We start from the raw sequence: 20489 nt of genomic DNA on the forward strand, positions 1-20489 counted from the left end.
GCCTGCACATAACAGATGCACATTCCCTTGAAAGACCTTGGACAAGCATCCTGACTGGCTGCTTAAAATTTATTTACAGTGGGGTGTGAATACTTAGGAAATTTGAGGTAAAATATCTTCCTTTTTCTAATAGAGATGTTTTCTATTCAGCTTTTTACAGCTATAATGAATCACTTTCATGTGCTTCAACATTTGGGTATCCTGTCCCTTTAAGGTTACAGTACATTTGGACTAACCCATTAGTTCACTGTGCAAGGGAAATGCTCATTTATATGTGCGAGATTAACCTATTGCAATCTGAAACCATCCACTGCTAAACCATTTGTATCTAGGCATGATGGGTATTCTTGGATGTTTACTCCATCACTGCATTGATACTTTTAGTTTTTTAAAGGTATTTTTTTTTTTTTAGTATTTACAGTAATTGGTTTAAAAGCAATAATTAAAGCAATATTTGCTACGCTATATTCAGTTGCTATAGCGTTAATGTTTTGTTAATTATACTGTTAATTGTGTGTTTTACCTCCTATTTTAACCTCTACTTTTACTTCCAGATATTGCACCAATTAACTTTGGAAATATTGAGCGCAAAGCTTCTTCTGATGGTACAACTTTGAGGGTTGAAGACCTTGTAAAGCAATACTTTCAGACCGCTGAGAAGGTAGGCAGTATAAATAAATGTAGTGAAAGCCCAACTTGTCTTACAAAGGCTGTGACTTTAACGGGACAGTCAAAATAACATTTTCATGATTCACGTAGAGCGTGCAATTTTAAACAAATTTACTTCTATTATCAAATTTAGCTTTGTTCGCTTGGTATTCTTTGTTTAAAATTATACCTAGGTAGGCTCAGGAGCCGCAATGCACTACTGGGAGATAGCTGCTGATTGGTAGCTGCACATATATGGCTCTTGTCATTGGTTCACCCAATGTGTTAAGCTAGCTGCCAGTAGTGGATTGGTGCTCCTTAAACAAAGGATACCAAGAGAATGAAGCGAAAATTGCTAATACAAGTCAAATAGAACGTTGTGTAAAATTGTATGCTGTAACTGAAACATAAAATACATATTTTGGGTATCGCATCCCTTTAAATAACTAATAAATTATGTGAAGTCTATAAAGTAGTAGTACAATTAATAAATGTAAAAAACTTTTTTTTTTCATTTCATTTTCTCTATTCTCAGTATCCTTTGTTGAAAAGCAGGTAGGTAGGCTCAGGGGCATGCACATGTTGTAGCACTATATGGCAGCAGTTTTGCAAGAATACATTTGACATAATATATATTGTGCATGCACCGCTGCCATCTAATGCTCAAAAGCATTCTTGCAAAACCACTGTCGTATTGCTATCAATACACGTGCATGCTACAAGCCCTATCTGAATCAAAAATGAAAAATCTGAATCAGTTTTTTTTTTAATCTGCAACAGTCACAAATGATTTCCTCATGTTCTATAGCTAATGAGTATGTGTATAGATCTTCTTTTCAGATAGAATAATAAGGCTGTTTTATGACCGCTTATCAAGCCTAGTACTTAGGAAAGTACTGTGGCAGAGATTTTGCAGAGCGTCTAGACAACCGTGAAACAAGGAATTGCTGAAACCACCAGCTAAATAATAATGTTACATTGTTTAGTGCTGATAATTGAATTTCACTCTGTTCTATTGTAGTTTAGACATCTGCTCAGCTGCAATGACAGATAACTTTCTGCAGCAGTAAATTAAAAAAACAATAACAATCACATAGAAATGATCTCCAGATTTTCTTTTTGCCATCTGTTCAGATATATAAACTGCTGTTCTGTCCTAGATCAGTTTGGCTTCTTGTCAGTCTTTGTCATTAAAGGGACTTGAAACTTAAACATTTTCTTTCATGATTCAGATAAAACAATTTTAAACAACTTTTCAATTTACTTACATTATCTAATTTACTTTCTTTCGTTGGTATCCTTTGTTGGAAATCATACCTAGGTAGTCTTAGGAGCTGAGAACTAGATGTTGATTGGAGGATGCACATATATGCCTCTTGTCATTGGCTTATCAATGTGTTCAGCTAGCCCCAGTAGTGCATTGCTGATCATTCAACAAAGGATACCAAGACAATGAAGCAAAATTGATAATAGAAGTACATTGAAAAATAGTTTAAAAATCGATGATCTTTCTGATTCACAAACTAAAATAATTGGGTTTTATGTTTGTTCATTACTTACAGGTATACAGGAATATAATGAGTAAGGGACATTTACTAAAGTAAGAAATGAACATGTAATAAATTACTTTTTCAGTCCCTCACAGTTCTTATCTGCAGCTTCAGTCTCTTTCGTTCCCTTTAGTGGCTTTGTGTATAGAAGTACTAGGTCTCATGATTGCTGCTTCCGATGCAATTCCATTTGCTCAATTTAACATGAGACCTCTTCAGCTTTGTATGTTGCATCAATAGTGCAGTGATTATACTCTGCTCTCTCAAAGTACAAGTCAGTCTTCAACTTGGAGGTTGGATCATTAGTCTATTATTCAGGGTGCCTTTTTTGCTCATCCTTCTTTGACTGTGATCACTACAGATGCAAGTATTTCAGTTTGGAGGTCTCTGACAGCACGGGGGGTTTGGAATCCTTGGGAGGCGAGGTTGTCAATCTGGTCAAATGTCCAGTTGCCCTCCTTGGCTTCTTCCTCTGCGGTCAGACCTTCTTTCTCAAGGTCCTTTCTTCTATCCAGATCTCAAGACTCTAAACTTGATGGCATGGGAATTTAACCCTTAATTCTAAGACATAGAGGTTTTTTAGATTGAGTGATTGAAACTCTGATTCAGGTTTATAAACCTGTCTCTAGAAAGATTTATCACAAGGTTTGGAAAACCTTTATTTCTTGGTGTGTAAATCATGTTTTTTTTTTTTTTTCTTGGCATTCTTCAGTTTTTACAGGATGGCATGGATATGAGGGTTTATCTGCCAGTTCTCTGAAAGGGCAGATTTCAGCTCTTTCAGTTTTTGTTCCACAAAAAGATTGCTAATCTTCTTGATGTTCATTGTATCCATCTTAATACGAGGAGAGTCCACGGCTTCATTCATTACTTCTTGTGGGAATACATAACCTGGCCACGAGGAGGAGGCAAAGACACCCCAGCCAGAGGCTTAAATGCTTCCCCCACTCCCCTCATACCCCAGTCATTCTTTGCCTTTCATCACAGGAGGATGGCAGAGAAGTGTCGGAAGATTCGGAGTAGTCTCTCATGGAGGGTAGTACTCTTCGGAATGGGACTGGAGTTTTTAGTAGTCTTGTCAGCCTCTCAGTAAGAGCATTGACTAATATTAGGGTCTGGAGATGCAGGGAGAGTCTTTCTGCGAACCCATCCAGACTTGTATTAGCAGCTTTTTAATAATCAGTGTTGATGAGTTTCACTGCCTGCTTAAAATCACTCAAGTCCATGTCAGGAGTGATGCTACAACACTGTCAAACTTGAAAGGCCGTGTTCCTGTTCCACGGCATAGATTCTGGTAGAGCTTTTCATATTTTATACCTGTAATGATAATGCAAGAAAACATGGTCACAGTGTGACTCCTTTTATCTTTATAGAATCTAGGGTTAATATCTCGGGAAGGTGATTATTGAACGGGGGGGGGGATTTATACATGATTACTTTATTGTGTTTTTGCTGCGACATGTGTGAGATGTGGTTCTGGCAATGTGTGAACAGTCAGGTTCTTCCTTCATTTTAATTACTGCGCAGCCTGTTTAGTTTGGCGCGCTTTTTCTCGGCTGCAGGGGCGGTCCTGCATGGCATTCCATGTGACCGGGTGTGGCCTCATTCTCTTCCTTTTCCTGACCGTAGTTGAAGGAGACGAAAGCAGTTTCTCTGTGGGCCTATTTTAAAGGAGGTGGTGAGTGCTGTAAAGAATTGTCTTTGTTTCTCACAAAGAAGATTCCTGTGCCTGTGGAGGATGTAGATGGTCTAATGAATCCTTTACGCAAATTTTCTTCCAAATAAGTTTTGAGGTGGTCTAACTCAGGTTGGCTAAGAGGGTATAAATGCCCGGAATAGTAATGGAATAGTAGCCCCAGGTTGAATGTCTATTGTGCAGTCGTAAACCCGGTGTGGGGGCAATGATTCTGCTTTTTTTTTGCTGAAGATATCGGCAAAATCTTGATACTCATCAGGGAGCTTGAAATTATCGTCTGAAACCTGTAGAAGCAAAGGTTGTGGAAAACATGTATCTGTACAAAATGGAGACTTGAAAAAGAAACTTCAAGACTGTTCCAGTCTATACTGGGTTGATATTTCTGCAGCCATGATATACCTAAAACAATGGGAAAAAGAGGGGAAGGTAGAACGTCAAATTCTATATATTCAGTATGACCTGAGGAGATTTTTAGTATTAATTGTATGGTTTGGTGAGTGATAGGTCCTGTAGCTATTGTGGAACCGTTAATGACACAAATTGAGACTGCTTTATGCTTCAACACAAGTGGGATTTTATTTTTTTTCACAAATGCACTATTAATAAAATTGCCATAGGCTCCTGAGTCCAAGATAGCTTCTGTGGAGAGGTTGGCTTGGTCCCACTGTAAAAACAAAGAAAGGGTACAGTAAGCTGGACTGTTTATGACAGTCTGAGAAGCGTAAACTTTATGTGACTTACTTTTCTTTGATCTCTGTAGAACTGGACCGTCTTTAACTGTATGGTTTGGATTGGCACAATACATGCATAATTGATTCATTCTACGACGATTCCGTTCTTCAGGTGTCAGAGGTCCCCTGGCCAGGCTGATCTCCATAGGTTCAGCAGTGGTTTTAGTTGTTACTGGTGATTGGGAAGTACTGGGGGTTCATACGTGATGGTTGTTCATTATAATAGCGTTCAGTCCTTCTTTCCCTCAGTCTTTGGTCTATTTGTATCGCCAATTTCATAAGGGATTCTAAAGTATTTGGTAGATCAGTCCGTGCAAGCTCATCTTTGATTTGGTCAGACAATCCTAACCTGAACTAGTTCTTTAAGGGAATTGGATTCCACTTTGAATCAGTGGCACATTGCTTGAAGTCTGTGATATAGTCCTCGACTGCACGTTTGCCTTGTTTAAGGCTGCGCATGGTGGCTTCTGCAGATAGTTGGATATTAATATCTGAATATAGTTCATCCATGCTGTTTAGGAAATCGCCTAAAGATCAAAGGATGGGATCATTATGTGCCCAGGCCCTAGGCTCTCCTCTCAAAAATTATATAATAGTTAACACCTTAAGTCTCCCTGTACTGTAAGTCTTAGGTTTTAAATTGAAGAGGAGTAGACATGCATTTTTGAACTGACGATAATGTTTTCTGTTGCCAGAAAATGGTTCAGGCAGAGAAACAATTGATTCAGATAAAAGAAATAATTGTCAGATATGGGATCTGGATGTTGTGTTTTTTTGCGACATAAAATCTCTGATAATTTTCCTAAGAGATTGATTTTCAATTTCAAGGTCCCTTAAACCTTGACCCAATTGACCTACATGCTGGGACAGATTTTAAACTATCTGTGGTAATACTGCTGGGTCCTTTTCAATGGCTTAGTAATACGTCACAATGTAAAAATCTTATGGACCACAACTGCAGATTTTGGATGATAGGATATCTAGATAGTGTCTCTGAATGGATGTTTATTCGTTTTAGACTGTAAGTATTAGTGGTAGTATCAAATGGAGTTTTGTATCACTGACACCTTAAATACCTACTATGTTTATTAGTAGGATTAGTTGGTTTAAATGAATTTATGCAAATGATCTTAGACCTTCTTTGAGACTGAAGGAAAGGTAGGAATCAAGATTGGAAAACGTAAAGCAGAGTACAATAGGATGAGGCAGATACTCCTTTAAGTAAGTCTCTGTTGCAGTTTGTCAGTAAATCCGCTGAATGCAGACTAACAGCCTTTCTGAGACTAAGTATCGGGTAATGAGTGACAGATTACATCACTTCACAGGAGGGCTGAGGTTGGTGTAGAGGTGTTTGAGGAGGCGGAGTCGAAGTCCGTTACGGATTGTAACCGTGTTTCCTCTTAATACAAACTTGAAAGAGATGAGGGGTATGTATTAAGCAATAATAGTAACAGTATATACCTCATAGAAGCCTGTGCCTGAATTAGTCAGTTGAAGAGATGTGAGATTGTTGCAGCGGTAACAAGTGAGCAGGGAAGCACACGCCAAAGCTGCTATCATTTCAATGTAGACGGCTTAAAACTAACAAAGGGTTTCAACTCTAGGGTTGAAAAAGTGTACACTTGGATAGCACTCTAGCCCTAAGAAAAGTGGCTGAGGTTAGAACAAACCAGAAGAGGGGAAAGGGAAACCGTATAGCCCATAATTGATTAAAATATAACCTTTATTGGGTATTTATTAAAATAAAATCCACAGACACACAAACATATAATTTATTGTTAAAAACACAGACTGTAAATGAGGTTGTAATGTGTTGCTAATTGAATGTGACACAACAAGTGACTAAATATTCTATCTTGTCCTGGGGCTTAAGATTTCCAGGGTATATGATTATAATTTAATCAGGTATATTAAGTTTGTAGATTATTAAAGCAATAATAGTGTTGGAAGTAACTGGGGTTAGACTCCAAATAGACTTAAAGCTATGTAATTAGATGTTGATCAATAGTCTTTAATCTCAACATTTACTAATAATTATTGCCTTGTTCTATATGGTTACTCCTAATAAAACCTGATATTTGTCCACTATTAGAAGCTCTATATACTAGATTTTAAAGGTGTGATATTATTAATATGATTATTATTATCAATAGAGAGAATAAGCAGCCCTCTCAAAGGTAACTATAATCCTTATTAGTAAATGACTCTAGGTGGATAGCTGTTATTCTTTATGGTCATTTATTATAATATCCAAAATTCTAATAGATTACACAGCTTGTACTGCTGAGGTTCTACATGTTGTGGAGATTATGATGGTTTCTACGATATAAGCCCAAATGACTTACTACAATCATAGCGTTATTAAGCTGCTATGTATCACTAATAAGATAGTGTAAGTGTATATACAACAGAGCTTCAGCTGAGAAGCAAAATATTATTCTTGTTATAAAAGCTGCTTAAGTTAACTAAGTCAGTTTTCTATTATTAAGAATTGCAGCTATTATTCAAATAATATACAATTAAGTGGTATTCAGCTGAAACTCTGTAATGATATTGTAGGCTGATAACTGCTGCTTAAATAGTATCAATGCAAGTGTGTCAATAGAACTTGAAAAATATATAATGCGCTATGTTTCATACGTTGAGTATAATATATAGTTGTTGTCAACACTTGGCCGCAACCAAAATAATATTGGCAGAGTAGTTATGTATACTATATGGTGGCTGTCAATATATAGCCACAATAAAAATAATAATGTTATCAAAAAGGTTTTAAGTTAACGCCGCTTGAGGAATATGATGTCTTTATATTGTTATTATCAGATTTGACACAATGTGTAATAATTATCGGCATACAGCCGCAACATAAATTGTATAACTGAAATATACTAATAATGTATACGCTCAGCGGTATAAACCCATTATCCACTTCTTATATTAAGTATAGTATAAAATTGTTGTCAATACTTGGTCGCAATAAAAATAATATTAGCAAAGTGGTTTTTTATACTATATGATAGTTATCAACACATAGCCGCATCACACATACTGTTAGCAAAATGATTTTATGTTAACGCCGCTTGGGGAGTATATTGTCTTAATATTGTTATTATCAGAGTTAGACACAATATGTAATAATCGTCGGCATACAGCCGCAACATAAATTGTATTACTGAGATTGTACTATTAACTTATACGCTCAGCGGTATAACACCTCATCTACAAATCTGCAGTTAAAAAGTTGTGCTTAAAGCAAACCAACTAACTAAGCCCTAACATGTTTCGCCACCATCGGGGCTTTCTCAAAGGGTACAGCGCGGCGTTCAGCGTGGTCTTTTATAGACTTGCATCCCTCCCCTTATCATGACGTCATAGCCAAACAGAGTAATTGTTTTTGTTGGCCAATCGCAGTAGTTCTCACGCTTGAACAGACTGTTATCCACTATTCTATTGGACAGCTGCCCAAAATAGTTCTGTATTAGTCTGAACTGAGTTATAAAAATACTCATTATTGTGAGTATTATCGAGTCATTGCTGATCATAGTCTTATAGTTATTAATTCCTGTTTATTAAGAATTATTGTGCATGCTATTACGGAGAGGTATTCTGGGGAGGCTGTCCTTTAATAACTGACTGGCATAAGAGCATCTTATGGTGTATTATGATAAAAATAAAAGTGATATTTGCAAAATTATATTACTACTCATCTTCTGCATAGCCTTATAATATTATAGTTAGATGTTCCAATATGTTTGAAAGTATATTAATGAGTGTCTTGTAAATCATCATGGTACTAGCTGAAATATTAAAGGCATTTTCAAATAGATGATCATCACTGACTGTATTGTATATTTATTCAATGTGAACTTTTATCAGTACATGTTATTAAGGGAAAGTGTTCTGGCAAGGCTATCCTCTAATCATAGCCTAGTATAGGGAGATCTTATGGAATATTATGATAATAATAAAAAGTGATATTGGCCAAGATTCTATTAATACACAAATATTGTGTTGCCTTATAATGTAATAGTTGGATGATCCAATATGTTTGAAGGTTTACTCAGTTCAGACTAATACAGAACTATTTTGGGCAGCTGTCCAATAGAATAGTGGATAGCAGTCTGTTCAAGCGTGAGAACTACTGCGATTGGCCAACAAAAACAATTACTCTGTTTGGCTATGACGTCATGATAAGGGGAGGGATGCGAGTCTATAAAAGACCACGCTGAACGCCGTGCCGTACCCTTTGAGAAAGCCACGATAGTGGCGAAACATGTTAGGGCTTAGTTAGTTGGTTTGCTTTAAGCACAACTTTTTAACTGCAGATTTGTAGATGAGGTGTTATACCGCTGAGCGTATAAGTTAATAGTACCATCTCAGTAATACAATTTATGTTGCGGCTGTATGCCGACGATTATTACATATTGTGTCTAACTCTGATAATAACAATATTAAGACAATACAGGGAGTGCAGAATTATTAGGCAAATTAGTATTTTGACCACATCATCCTCTTTATGCATGTTGTCTTACTCCAAGCTGTATAGGCTCAAAAGCCTACTACCAATTAAGCATATTAGGTGATGTGCATCTCTGTAATGAGAAGGGATGTGGTCTAATGACATCAACACCCTATATCAGGTGTGCATAATTATTAGGCAACTTCCTTTCCTTTGGCAAAATGGGTCAAAAGAAGGACTTGACAGGCTCAGAAAAGTCAAAAATAGTGAGATATCTTGCAGAGGGATGCAGCACTCTTAAAATTGCAAAGCTTCTGAAGCGTGATCATCGAACAATCAAGCGATTCATTCAAAATAGTCAACAGGGTCGCAAGAAGCGTGTGGAAAAACCAAGGCGCAAAATAACTGCCCATGAACTGAGAAAAGTCAAGCGTGCAGCTGCCAAGATGCGACTTGCCACCAGTTTGGCCATATTTCAGAGCTGCAACATCACTGGAGTGCCCACAAGCACAAGGTGTGCAATACTCAGAGACATGGCCAAGGTAAGAAAGGCTGAAAGACGACCACCACTGAACAAGACACACAAGCTGAAACGTCAAGACTGGGCTAAGAAATATCTCAAGACTGATTTTTCTAAGGTTTTATGGACTGATGAAATGAGAGTGAGTCTTGATGGGCCAGATGGATGGGCCTGTGGCTGGATTGGTAAAGGGCAGAGAGCTCCAGTCCGACTCAGACGCCAGCAAGGTGGAGGTGGAGTACTGGTTTGGGCTGGTATCATCAAAGATGAGCTTGTGGGGCCTTTTCGGGTTGAGGATGGAGTCAAGCTCAACTCCCAGTCCTACTGCCAGTTTCTGGAAGACACCTTCTTCAATCAGTGGTACAGGAAAACGTCTGCATCCTTCAAGAAAAACATGATTTTCATGCAGGACAATGCTCCATCACACGCGTCCAAGTACTCCACAGCGTGGCTGGCAAGAAAGGGTATAAAAGAAGAAAATCTAATGACATGGCCTCCTTGTTCACCTGATCTGAACCCCATTGAGAACCTGTGGTCCATCATCAAATGTGAGATTTACAAGGAGGGAAAACAGTACACCTCTCTGAACAGTGTCTGGGAGGCTGTGGTTGCTGCTGCACGCAATGTTGATGGTGAACAGATCAAAACACTGACAGAATCCATGGATGGCAGGCTTTTGAGTGTGCTTGCAAAGAAAGGTGGCTATATTGGTCACTGATTTGTTTTTGTTTTGTTTTTGAATGTCAGAAATGTATATTTGTGAATGTTGAGATGTTATATTGGTTTCACTGGTAAAAATAAATAATTGAAATGGGTATATATTTGTTTTTTGTTAAGTTGCCTAATAATTATGCACAGTAATAGTCACCTGCACACACAGATATCCCCCTAAAATAGCTATAACTAAAAACAAACTGAAAACTACTTCCAAAACTATTCAGCTTTGATATTAATGAGTTTTTTGGGTTCATTGAGAACATGGTTGTTGTTCAATAATAAAATTAATCCTCAAAAATATAACTTGCCTAATAATTCTGCACTCCCTGTATACTCCCCAAACGGCGTTAACATAAAATCATTTTGCTAACAGTATGTGTGATGCTGCTATGTGTTGATAACTATCATATAGTATAAAAAAACACTTTGCTAATATTATTTTTATTGCGACCAAGTATTGACAACAATTTTATACTATACTTAAAATAAGAAGTAGATAAGGGGGTTTATACCGCTGAGCGTATACATTATTAGTATATTTCAGTTATACAATTTATGTTGCAGCTGTATGCCGATAATTATTACACATTGTGTCAAATCTGATAATAACAATATAAAGACATCATATTCCTCAAGCGGCGTTAACTTAAAACCTTTTTGCTAACATTATTATTTTTATTGTGGCTATGTATTGACAGCCACCATATAGTATACATAACTACTCTGCCAATATTATTTTGGTTGCGGCCAAGTGTTGACAACAACTGTATATTATACTCAACGTATGAAACATAGAGCATTATATATTTTTCAAGTGCTATTGACACACTTGCATTGATAATATTTAAAGAAGAAAACAGAAATGTTCCAGCTGGTGCAAAAAACCTTTTATTGTGCAAACAGGGATAAGATAAAGCAACGTTTCAGGAGGCTTGAGAAAGGGCTAATTGTGTGCCTGAAACGTTGCTTTATCTTATCCCTGTTTGCACAATAAAAGGTTTTTTGCACCAGCTGGAACATTTCTGTTTTCTTCATATTGATGCTGGGTTTGGTGAACCTGTTCTTGGCTGTGCAGTGAGTGCTGTGTTTCATGCTACATTGTTGCAGTATTGATACTATTTAAGCAGCAGATATCAGCCTACAATATCGTTACAGAGTATTCAGCTGAATACCACTTAATTGTATATTATTTGAATAATAGCTGCAATTCTTAATAATAGAAAACTGACTTAGTTAACTTAAGCAGCTTTTATAACAAGAATAATATTTTGCTTCTCAGCTGAAGCTCTGTTGTATATACACTTACACTATCTTATTAGTGATACATAGCAGCTTAATAACGCTATGATTGTAGTAAGTCATTTGGGCTTATATCGTAGAAACCATCATAATCTCCACAACATGTAGAACCTCAGCAGTACAAGCTGTGTAATCTATTAGAATTTTGGATATTATAATAAATGACCATAAAGAATAACAGCTATCCACCTAGAGTCATTTACTAATAAGGATTATAGTAACCTTTGAGAGGGCTGCTTATTCTCTCTATTGATAATAATAATCATATTAATAATATCACACCTTTAAAATCTAGTATATAGAGCTTCTAATAGTGGACAAATATCAGGTTTTATTAGGAGTAACCATATAGAACAAGGCAATAATTATTAGTAAATGTTGAGATTAAAGACTATTGATCAACATCTAATTACATAGCTTTAAGTCTATTTGGAGTCTAACCCCAGTTACTTCCAACACTATTATTGCTTTAATAATCTACAAACTTAATATACCTGATTAAATTATAATCATATACCCTGGAAATATTAAGCCCCAGGACAAGATAGAATATTTAGTCACTTGTTGTGTCACATTCAATTAGCAACACATTACAACCTCATTTACAGTCTGTGTTTTTAACAATAAATTATATGTTTGTGTGTCTGTGGATTTTATTTTAATAAATACCCAATAAAGGTTATATTTCTTTCATGTAATTAGCATGAGCTAGTGACGTATGGGATATACATTCCTACCAGGAGGGGCAAAGTTTCCCAAACCTTAAAATGCCTATAACTACACCCCTCACCACACCAACAATTCAGTTTTACAAACTTTGCCTCCCGTGGAGGTGGTGAAGTAAGTTTGTGCTAGATTCTACGTTGATATGCGCTTCACAGCAGGCTGGAGCCCGGTTTTCCTCTCAGAGTGCAGTGAATGTCAGAGGGATGTGAAGCGAGTATTGCCTATTTGAATTCAATGGTCTCCTTCTACGGGATCTATTTCATATGTTCTCTGTTATCGGTCGTAGAGATTCATCTCTTACCTCCCTTTTCAGATCGACGATATACTCTTATATATACCATTACCTCTACTGATTCTCATTTCAGTACTGGTTTGGCTATCTGCTATATGTAGATGAGTGTCCTGGGGTAAGTAAGTCTTATTTTTTGTGACACTCTAAGCTATGGTTGGGCACTTTATACGTAAAGTTCTAAATATATGTCTTTAAACTTATATTTGCCATGATTCAGGATAATCAGTATTCCTTCTTTCAGACTGTCAGTTTCATTATTTGGGAAAATGCATATGAATAAAATATTTTTTCTTACCTTAAAGAAATTTTCTAATTGACTTTTTTTCCTTGCGGGCTGTTAGGCTCGCGGGGGCAGAAAATGCTTCAATTTATTGCGTAATTCTTGGCGCAAACTTTTTTGGCGCAAAATTTTGTCATTTCCGGCGCCATAGTTGACGCTGGAAGTTTACACGTGGTTGCGTCATTTTTTACGCATGTGTGTTACAGACGTTTTTTTTTTTTGCGCCAAAAAGTGTGGGCGTCATACTTTTTTTCACATTATTTAAGTCTCACTTTTTTGTTGCTTCTGGTTGCTAGAGGCTTGTCTGTTTTGCATTTTTCCCCATTCCTGAAACTGTCATTTAAGGAATTTGATAATTTTGCTTTATATGTTGTTTTTTTCTATTACATATTGCAAGATTTTCCATAAAGTATTCCTGGATCAGAACATACTGAGGGATTCCTGTTGACTAAGAAGTCCTACCAAAGCTAGGTTCATTTATTTTAAATGTTATTAATCTTTATCTTTAGCTATGGTTTGTAATAAGTTATCGTGATAAACTTTTACATGCAGAATCCATTAGTATTTATGCTTTATGTATTGCTTTTCTTTTTACATCTTATGTACAAGAAATACTTAGAAAATTTATAAGAATATTTTTCTGATTCTAGGTTAAGGCTTTGTCTGACTTTGCACCTTCTATTAAAATTTTTTTAGGTCTTTTTCAAACTTCTTTTTGATGAAGTTTCAAATGACCAACAACATACTGAGTTATCCTTCTCTGATGATGTTTTTTCTCTTTCAGAACTTTTCTTCATCAGATATTGACACTAACAAATCTACTTTTTTATTTTTATTAGAGTACATTTGTTTTTTGTTGAAAAGGTGTTGATTATTTTGGATATTGAGGTAACTAGTTATTTTCAAAACTAGCTAACATTTTATTTCTGCTTATTTTATCTTCTGTGTCTTCAGAGGTTTTTTTCCATTCCTTCATACTAGGGAATGGAATAGGCTGACAATTTTCAAAGGTTTTAAATTATATTCTTTGCCGGCAGTTAAATTCAATTTTGAGGGTTCTCCAATTTAATGGGGCTATCTCTACTCCTGCTAAATTATGCTATTGTTTCTATAGCAAAATAGTATTTATTTTCTTTTTAAATGGTTGTATCCTATTTAAGGAAAAATTTTTATTTTCAGGTACTTTTCTTGGACCTGTAATTTATTTGGATGATGTTGCTTTTGCTCCATTTTTTCTGTTTACTTTAAAGATCAAGTATCAGATTATGTATTATTTAGCATTGTTAAGGGACAAAGTCTACTGCTCATTTGAGGTTCAGACTGGGTGCTGTTGCATTTGTCTTGTTGTCTTGTATTTTTGTTTATGCAAGTCCTGTGTGTTCTGGTCCCTTAACTGGATTAACATGCTAATAATTTTATTTGTTTCTTCATTTTTATTGAATATTTTCACAAATGAGGTTTAATCTGTCTTTAGCTGTTTTTAGCTAGAAGAAATTTTGTGATTTCTAAAAAATCCTTATTTCTTTTTTTCCAAGATAATCAATTATTTGATTCATATTGGATTCAATTCTTAACTGTTACTCTGGGATTCAAGATTAAGTTCTTAGACTAAAACTTTAAGCTTATTTTAGTTTGGTTGTTCTTACTAAAGAACAAAATTCTAAATTCTTACCCAAGTAACATGTTTTTATTTAGAAGTTTTTTTGGTTCTATTCGGTCCAAAATTCTTAGATTTTGGGTACAGAATAAAATTTGAAGTAAAACCGTCTGTGAGTAGTCTTTTTCTCTCTATTATATTAAAGCTATTCCATTAAGGCTAACACTTTCCTTTCAGTCCCATATATTTTCGGTAATGTTGAAGTGCGGTTGATCACCTGTTGAGGATCAAGCGCTGCTCAGATCTGGAATCTTCTGGGGTATTTATTCCAGTTCCATTTTTAGGATCTGGGTTTTGGGGTTTTATTCAAACTATTCATTGTTCCAACGATAGAAAATATTTTTATTATATAAATGTACCATCTTTTAGATTGGTATTTGTATGGTCTATTCTGACTTTTTTTGGTCAGTGATTGCATTATTTGTTTTCATTAGATACAATAGATGCATATCTTAATTTCTGTTTTCATTCAGATTATTTTTATTTTCTGAGACTACGGAATCTCATATGATTCAATTTTGTTTTTTCAAGACATGGTTAGAGGATCTTTTTATCAAAAGCTCTTGATTCCTCACACAAGGGTCACCTTTTTTAGGTTTCCAGATAGATTGTGTCACTGTCTTTGTCTCTAACAGATAAGTGATTTTTTTCTTATTGGGTTCCGTCTGTCGGTACCTTCAGTCTCTATTATTTCCTTCAGTTGCTATATATGCATGGAAATTTAGGTCTTATGGCTGCAGCATTGGATTCATTTTCCTTTGCTCATTTTCATAGAAAACCTTTCCAGTTTTTTATGCTGCATAATGGTGCAGGGATTCTAGGATTTCACTTTTTAAATCTTCGAATTCTATGTTTATCTATCTTTGATTCGGTGGTTAAGATCACCATCATTTAGTTCTACAGGTCTCTTCGATTCTTTCAACCTGGACCATGATCTCTATAGATGCGAGTCTTTTAGGTTGGGAGGCTGTCTGAGGTTCTCTGTCAGCACAAGGGGTTTGGAAATCTCAGGAGGCGAGATTACCATTTGATATTTTGGAACTTCGTGCATTCCCAGAGTTCTTCAGTTGGTTTCTTTTGAAGAAGAGACGTTTATTGTTTTTTTCAGACATTATCACATCTGTGGTGTATGTCAATCATCAGGGTGTGACTATCAGTCTTTAGACTGTGACAAAGTATCTCGGATATTTGCTTGGGCTAAATCCAGCTCCTATCTAAATTCTGGGGTCCTTTTCCCAGGTATAGAGGTTTGGGAAGCGGATTATCTCTATTAATCAAGCTTTACATCAGGGTGTCATATTCCTGTAGCTTTAAGAACTAAGACCAACCCACTCCTTCACCTCCCTTTAAAGGTGTGTTCAGTACACCTGTGCTTTGCTTGATAATTGAAGTTTGTAGTTCCCACTCTGCTTCAAGCTCTAAAGCTAAAATCTACAGATCCTGCTTTTGTACCTGTTAAAGGAAATCCTTGTTGTCATTTCTCCAGCTTCTAAACCTAAGAAGCATTTCCTGCTGCTTTACACTTCAAGGAACAGTCTTTGGCAGCAACTCTTGCAAGTCTGTGTTAACTCTGCAGTCTGATTTTCCAGCCAGCTCCATTACTGAGTGTTTACCTCTACCAGGAAATAAGAACATCTTCCCTGCTGTGATCCATTTTGACTCAGTGCCAACTTCGCTCTCTGCAGTTCTAAACTCACTCGCAAGTATCATTAATTTTATATACAATTGTCTCTAGCTGTATATATTCTTATCCAAAGTTCTGCTGACATACAAACTGTTAAAGTGCTCACAACTGGTTAAATCTGGCTCTCTCCTTCTCTCTGCATCACACACTCTGCCTGCTGTAACCTGATACCTCTTGATATATGGACACTGCAGACTGCAAATCAGTTTCTCATTTCTAAGCTTAACTATAAAGAGACTTTGCTATAAAATTCTGCTTTTCTCAGACAATACCAATAAGCTGCTTGTTTGCTGCCTTCTATCTTTAAAGAACACAACTCTTTACAACTGTGTAAAATATACAAAGGCTTCATTTCATCTGTTTTATTCACTTTATTTTGATTTTGTAAAGTGTTATAAAAAGAACTTGTACTAAGTAAACCAGCTATCTCCCTTGGTAATAACCTTTTGAATAAGCCTGTTTTACTTAAGGTTCTCTGGGAATAGCCACATTATACAATCTTATAACAGAATTATCAAGCCATAAAGAAATTTACTAACATATATACATTATAGTTTAAAGCTTGTATATAAAAAAATCATGGATCCTGCCTCAATGGCAATTGAAATAGCTTCCTTAAACCAGAAAGTTGAAATTTTAGCACAAGGTTTGACTGAAGTTAAAAATGAAAACCACACCCTGAAGAGGTTAATGAATGATTTCTTTTCAAGGAAAGAGGCTGATCACCCTGAACCACAGGTTAACCCTCCACGCATTTTTTCTGGTGAAAGAACACGCTTTCGTGAATTCAGAAATGCATGCATGCTGATGTTTTCCATGAAGCCCAGGACATATTATACTGACAAGATCAAGGTTTGTACTACCATCTCTTATCTAACTGGAGATCCCCATTCGTGGGCTGATAAGTTTTATGAAACTGATGATCCTATTTTGAATTCTATCAGTGAATTTTTTAAGGAGATGGCTGTCTTATATGAGGATTGCAACACCCAGTTAACCGCAGAAACAAATTTGCGCACCCTGAAGCAAGGCAAACGTCCAGTTGAGGACTATGTGGCAGATTTTCAGCTCTGGGCTACAGATTCACAGTGGAATACTGTAAGTCTAAAAAACCAATTCCATTTAGGTCTCTCTGAACATCTTAAGGATTAGATCTCTCGCATTGAACCTCCAGACACCATGGAATCCCTCATAAAGATATGCATAGCCATGGACAGACGATACAGAGAGAGGAGAGCTGAAAAACAACACCCAGAAACTTACCTCAAAAGGTTTACACCCTCTCATTCTGAAAAGACCTCCACAGCCCCTGTGCCCATGGAAATTGGGGCCATCCGTGGACCATTATCCCAAGAAGAGAAACAGAGAAGGAGGATTTCAAACCTCTGTATGTACTGTGGGAATAAAGAACACAGTGTCTCTTCCTGCCCTATTCTGAACCGGCAAAAAAGGGGTAAGATTCTTATAGTTAACCCAAATACTGATAACATTCATGAATCACAATTAACTTTCACATTGTCTTTACAGTGGGACCAGCATCTTCTCAAGACTGAGGCGCTGATAGATTCTGGAGCTTATGGAAGCTTCATTGACAAAACCCTTGTAGATACTAATAAAATACCTTGTGTGCAAAAGCAAACCCCTATCTATGTGAAGGTTATTGATGGCTCTACTTATTTAAAAGGCCCAATCACACACCATACTGTTCCTTTACTTGTCTCTTGTAACATGGGTCATACAGAATACATTACGTTTGATATCATTCCTAGCTCACTACACCCCTTAATATTGGGTTATCCTTGGTTAAGAAAACACAACCCTCAAATAGACTGGAGCAGTAACACAGTAACTTTCTCTTCCCCATACTGTTCTGCTACCTGTTTTCCCTGTGTGGAAATCAAAACTCTACACCCTCATATACCATTGCAGACTTTTCAGATGTATTTGACCTTAAGGAAGCCGAAAATCTACCTCCACACAGACCTTATGATTGCCCCATTGATACTAAACCTGGGTCTATCATACCGTTCGGCCGAATTTTTCCACTCTCTCAAAAAGAATTAAAATTTCTCAGAGAGTACCTAGACGATAATCTAAGGAAAGGTTTTATTTCTACCTCAATTGGAAACGAGTTTGAGCAATGGCACTACACTCAGACACACTCCCCAGTATTTCTATAGTGGTCAATACTTTTTCGTTAATATGAAATTAATCTATGCTGTTAGAGGGAGGGGTGCTACCGCACAACAATAGCATACAAACAAAAAGTGGAGGTGATAGAGTCACTTCCACAAAAGAATGCGGTTTTAGCACTCACTGTCTTAACCTCATGTGCGGCGTTTACTTCCAGAGTTTAAAACTTAACTTTTATTAGTTTAGTTAAAATAATTGGAGAAGGGGGAAAAAGAAGGGGGAAACATAAACGATTAAAAACCTAGGATAAAGTAGTCTTGTATAGATTGTGTTATATGCAATAATCTATGTAAATAGGCCTTTGGGGTATGATAGCCCAGATAATTATATTACAGTTTAATCTATACAGAAATCTAAATGTACCCAAAAGAGTTATTTTGATAAAAAAACATCTAACTCCACCTCAATACTCAGTTGGCGATAGAGTTTGGCTCTCAACAAAAAACCTCAAATTAAAGGTACCAAGCAAAAAACTGGCTAACCAGTTCATAGGTCCGTTCAAGATAAAAAGAATGATCAACTCTAATGCAGTGATTCTTGATCTACCTGTATCTTACAGGATACACCCATCCTTCCATGTTTCTCTACTTAAACCCTATCAAGGATCTGATGTTAATATTCCTCAAGTCATCGAGGACTCTCCTCAGCTGATAGAAGATCAAACGGAATTCGAAGTGGAATCAATTCTGGATTCGCGCCGCCGGGGTAGAACAATTGAGTATCTAGTACATTGGAAAGGGTATGGTCATGAGGAGGATTCTTGGATACCCCTTAGGGACTTACATGCTCCCCAATTGCTCACATCCTTCCATCGTCTACATCCTGACAAACCAGGTTTGGAGCCAGGAAGGGGGCGCCCCTGAAAGGGGGGATCTGTCATATTCCTGTAGCTTTAAGAACTAAAACCAACCCACTCCTTCACCTCCCTTTAAAGGTGTGTTCAGTACACCTGTGCTTTGCTTGATAATTGAAGTTTGTAGTTCCCACTCTGCTTCAAGCTCTAAAGCTAAAATCTACAGATCCTGCTTTTGTACCTGTTAAAGGAAATCCTTGTTGTCATTTCTCCAGCTTCTAAACCTAAGAAGCATTTCCTGCTGCTTTACACTTCAAGGAACAGTCTTTGGCAAGTCTGTGTTAACTCTGCAGTCTGATTTTCCAGCCAGCTCCATTACTGAGTGTTTACCTCTACCAGGAAATAAGAACATCTTCCCTGCTGTGATCCATTTTGACTCCGTGCCAACTTCGCTCTCTGCAGTTCTAAACTCACTCGCAAGTATCATTAATTTTATATACAATTGTCTCTAGCTGTATATATTCTTATCCAAAGTTCTGCTGACATACAAACTGTTAAAGTGCTCACAACTGGTTAAATCTGGCTCTCTCCTTCTCTCTGCATCACACACTCTGCCTGCTGTAACCTGATACCTCTTGATATATGGACACTGCAGACTGCAAATCAGTTTCTCATTTCTAAGCTTAACTATAAAGAGACTTTGCTATAAAATTCTGCTTTTCTCAGACAATACCAATAAGCTGCTTGTTTGCTGCCTTCTATCTTTAAAGAACACAACTCTTTACAACTGTGTAAAATATACAAAGGCTTCATTTCATCTGTTTTATTCACTTTATTTTGATTTTGTAAAGTGTTATAAAAAGAACTTGTACTAAGTAAACCAGCTATCTCCCTTGGTAATAACCTTTTGAATAAGCCTGTTTTACTTAAGGTTCTCTGGGAATAGCCACATTATACAAGCTTATAACACCGGGAGAATGGTCTTTACCCAGATATGTTTTTCAATTTTTCAGATCTGAGGGCTTCCAGAAATAGATCTGTTGGCCTCTCGTCTTAACAAGGAATTTCCCAGGGGCCTATTTCAGGTCCGGGGATCCTCAGGCGGAAGTAGCGTATGCATTGACACTTCCTTGGAATTATCATTCTGTCTATATCTTCCGCCTCTAGTTCTTCAAAAATTCTAATGGAGCGTTCGTTTGTACTGCTGGTGGTTCCAGCATGGCCTCACAGGTTTTGGTATGCGG

General features: G+C 36.7%; 1 protein-coding gene across 2 annotated transcripts in view; it reads left to right on the plus strand.

Annotated features, from left to right (window-relative positions):
• Nucleotides 1-20489, plus strand: part of MRE11 (MRE11 homolog, double strand break repair nuclease) — a 1042570-nt gene that overhangs the window by 409549 nt on the left and 612532 nt on the right. For both annotated transcript variants that reach the window (XM_053708610.1, XM_053708611.1), the window contains exon 12: nucleotides 555-661. In XM_053708610.1, the coding sequence (XP_053564585.1) occupies nucleotides 555-661 (107 nt within the window). The remainder of the gene's footprint in view (nucleotides 1-554; nucleotides 662-20489) is intronic.

Source organism: Bombina bombina, chromosome 3 (genome assembly GCF_027579735.1).
Source record: "Bombina bombina isolate aBomBom1 chromosome 3, aBomBom1.pri, whole genome shotgun sequence".
NCBI classification, from domain to species: Eukaryota; Metazoa; Chordata; class Amphibia; order Anura; family Bombinatoridae; genus Bombina; species Bombina bombina.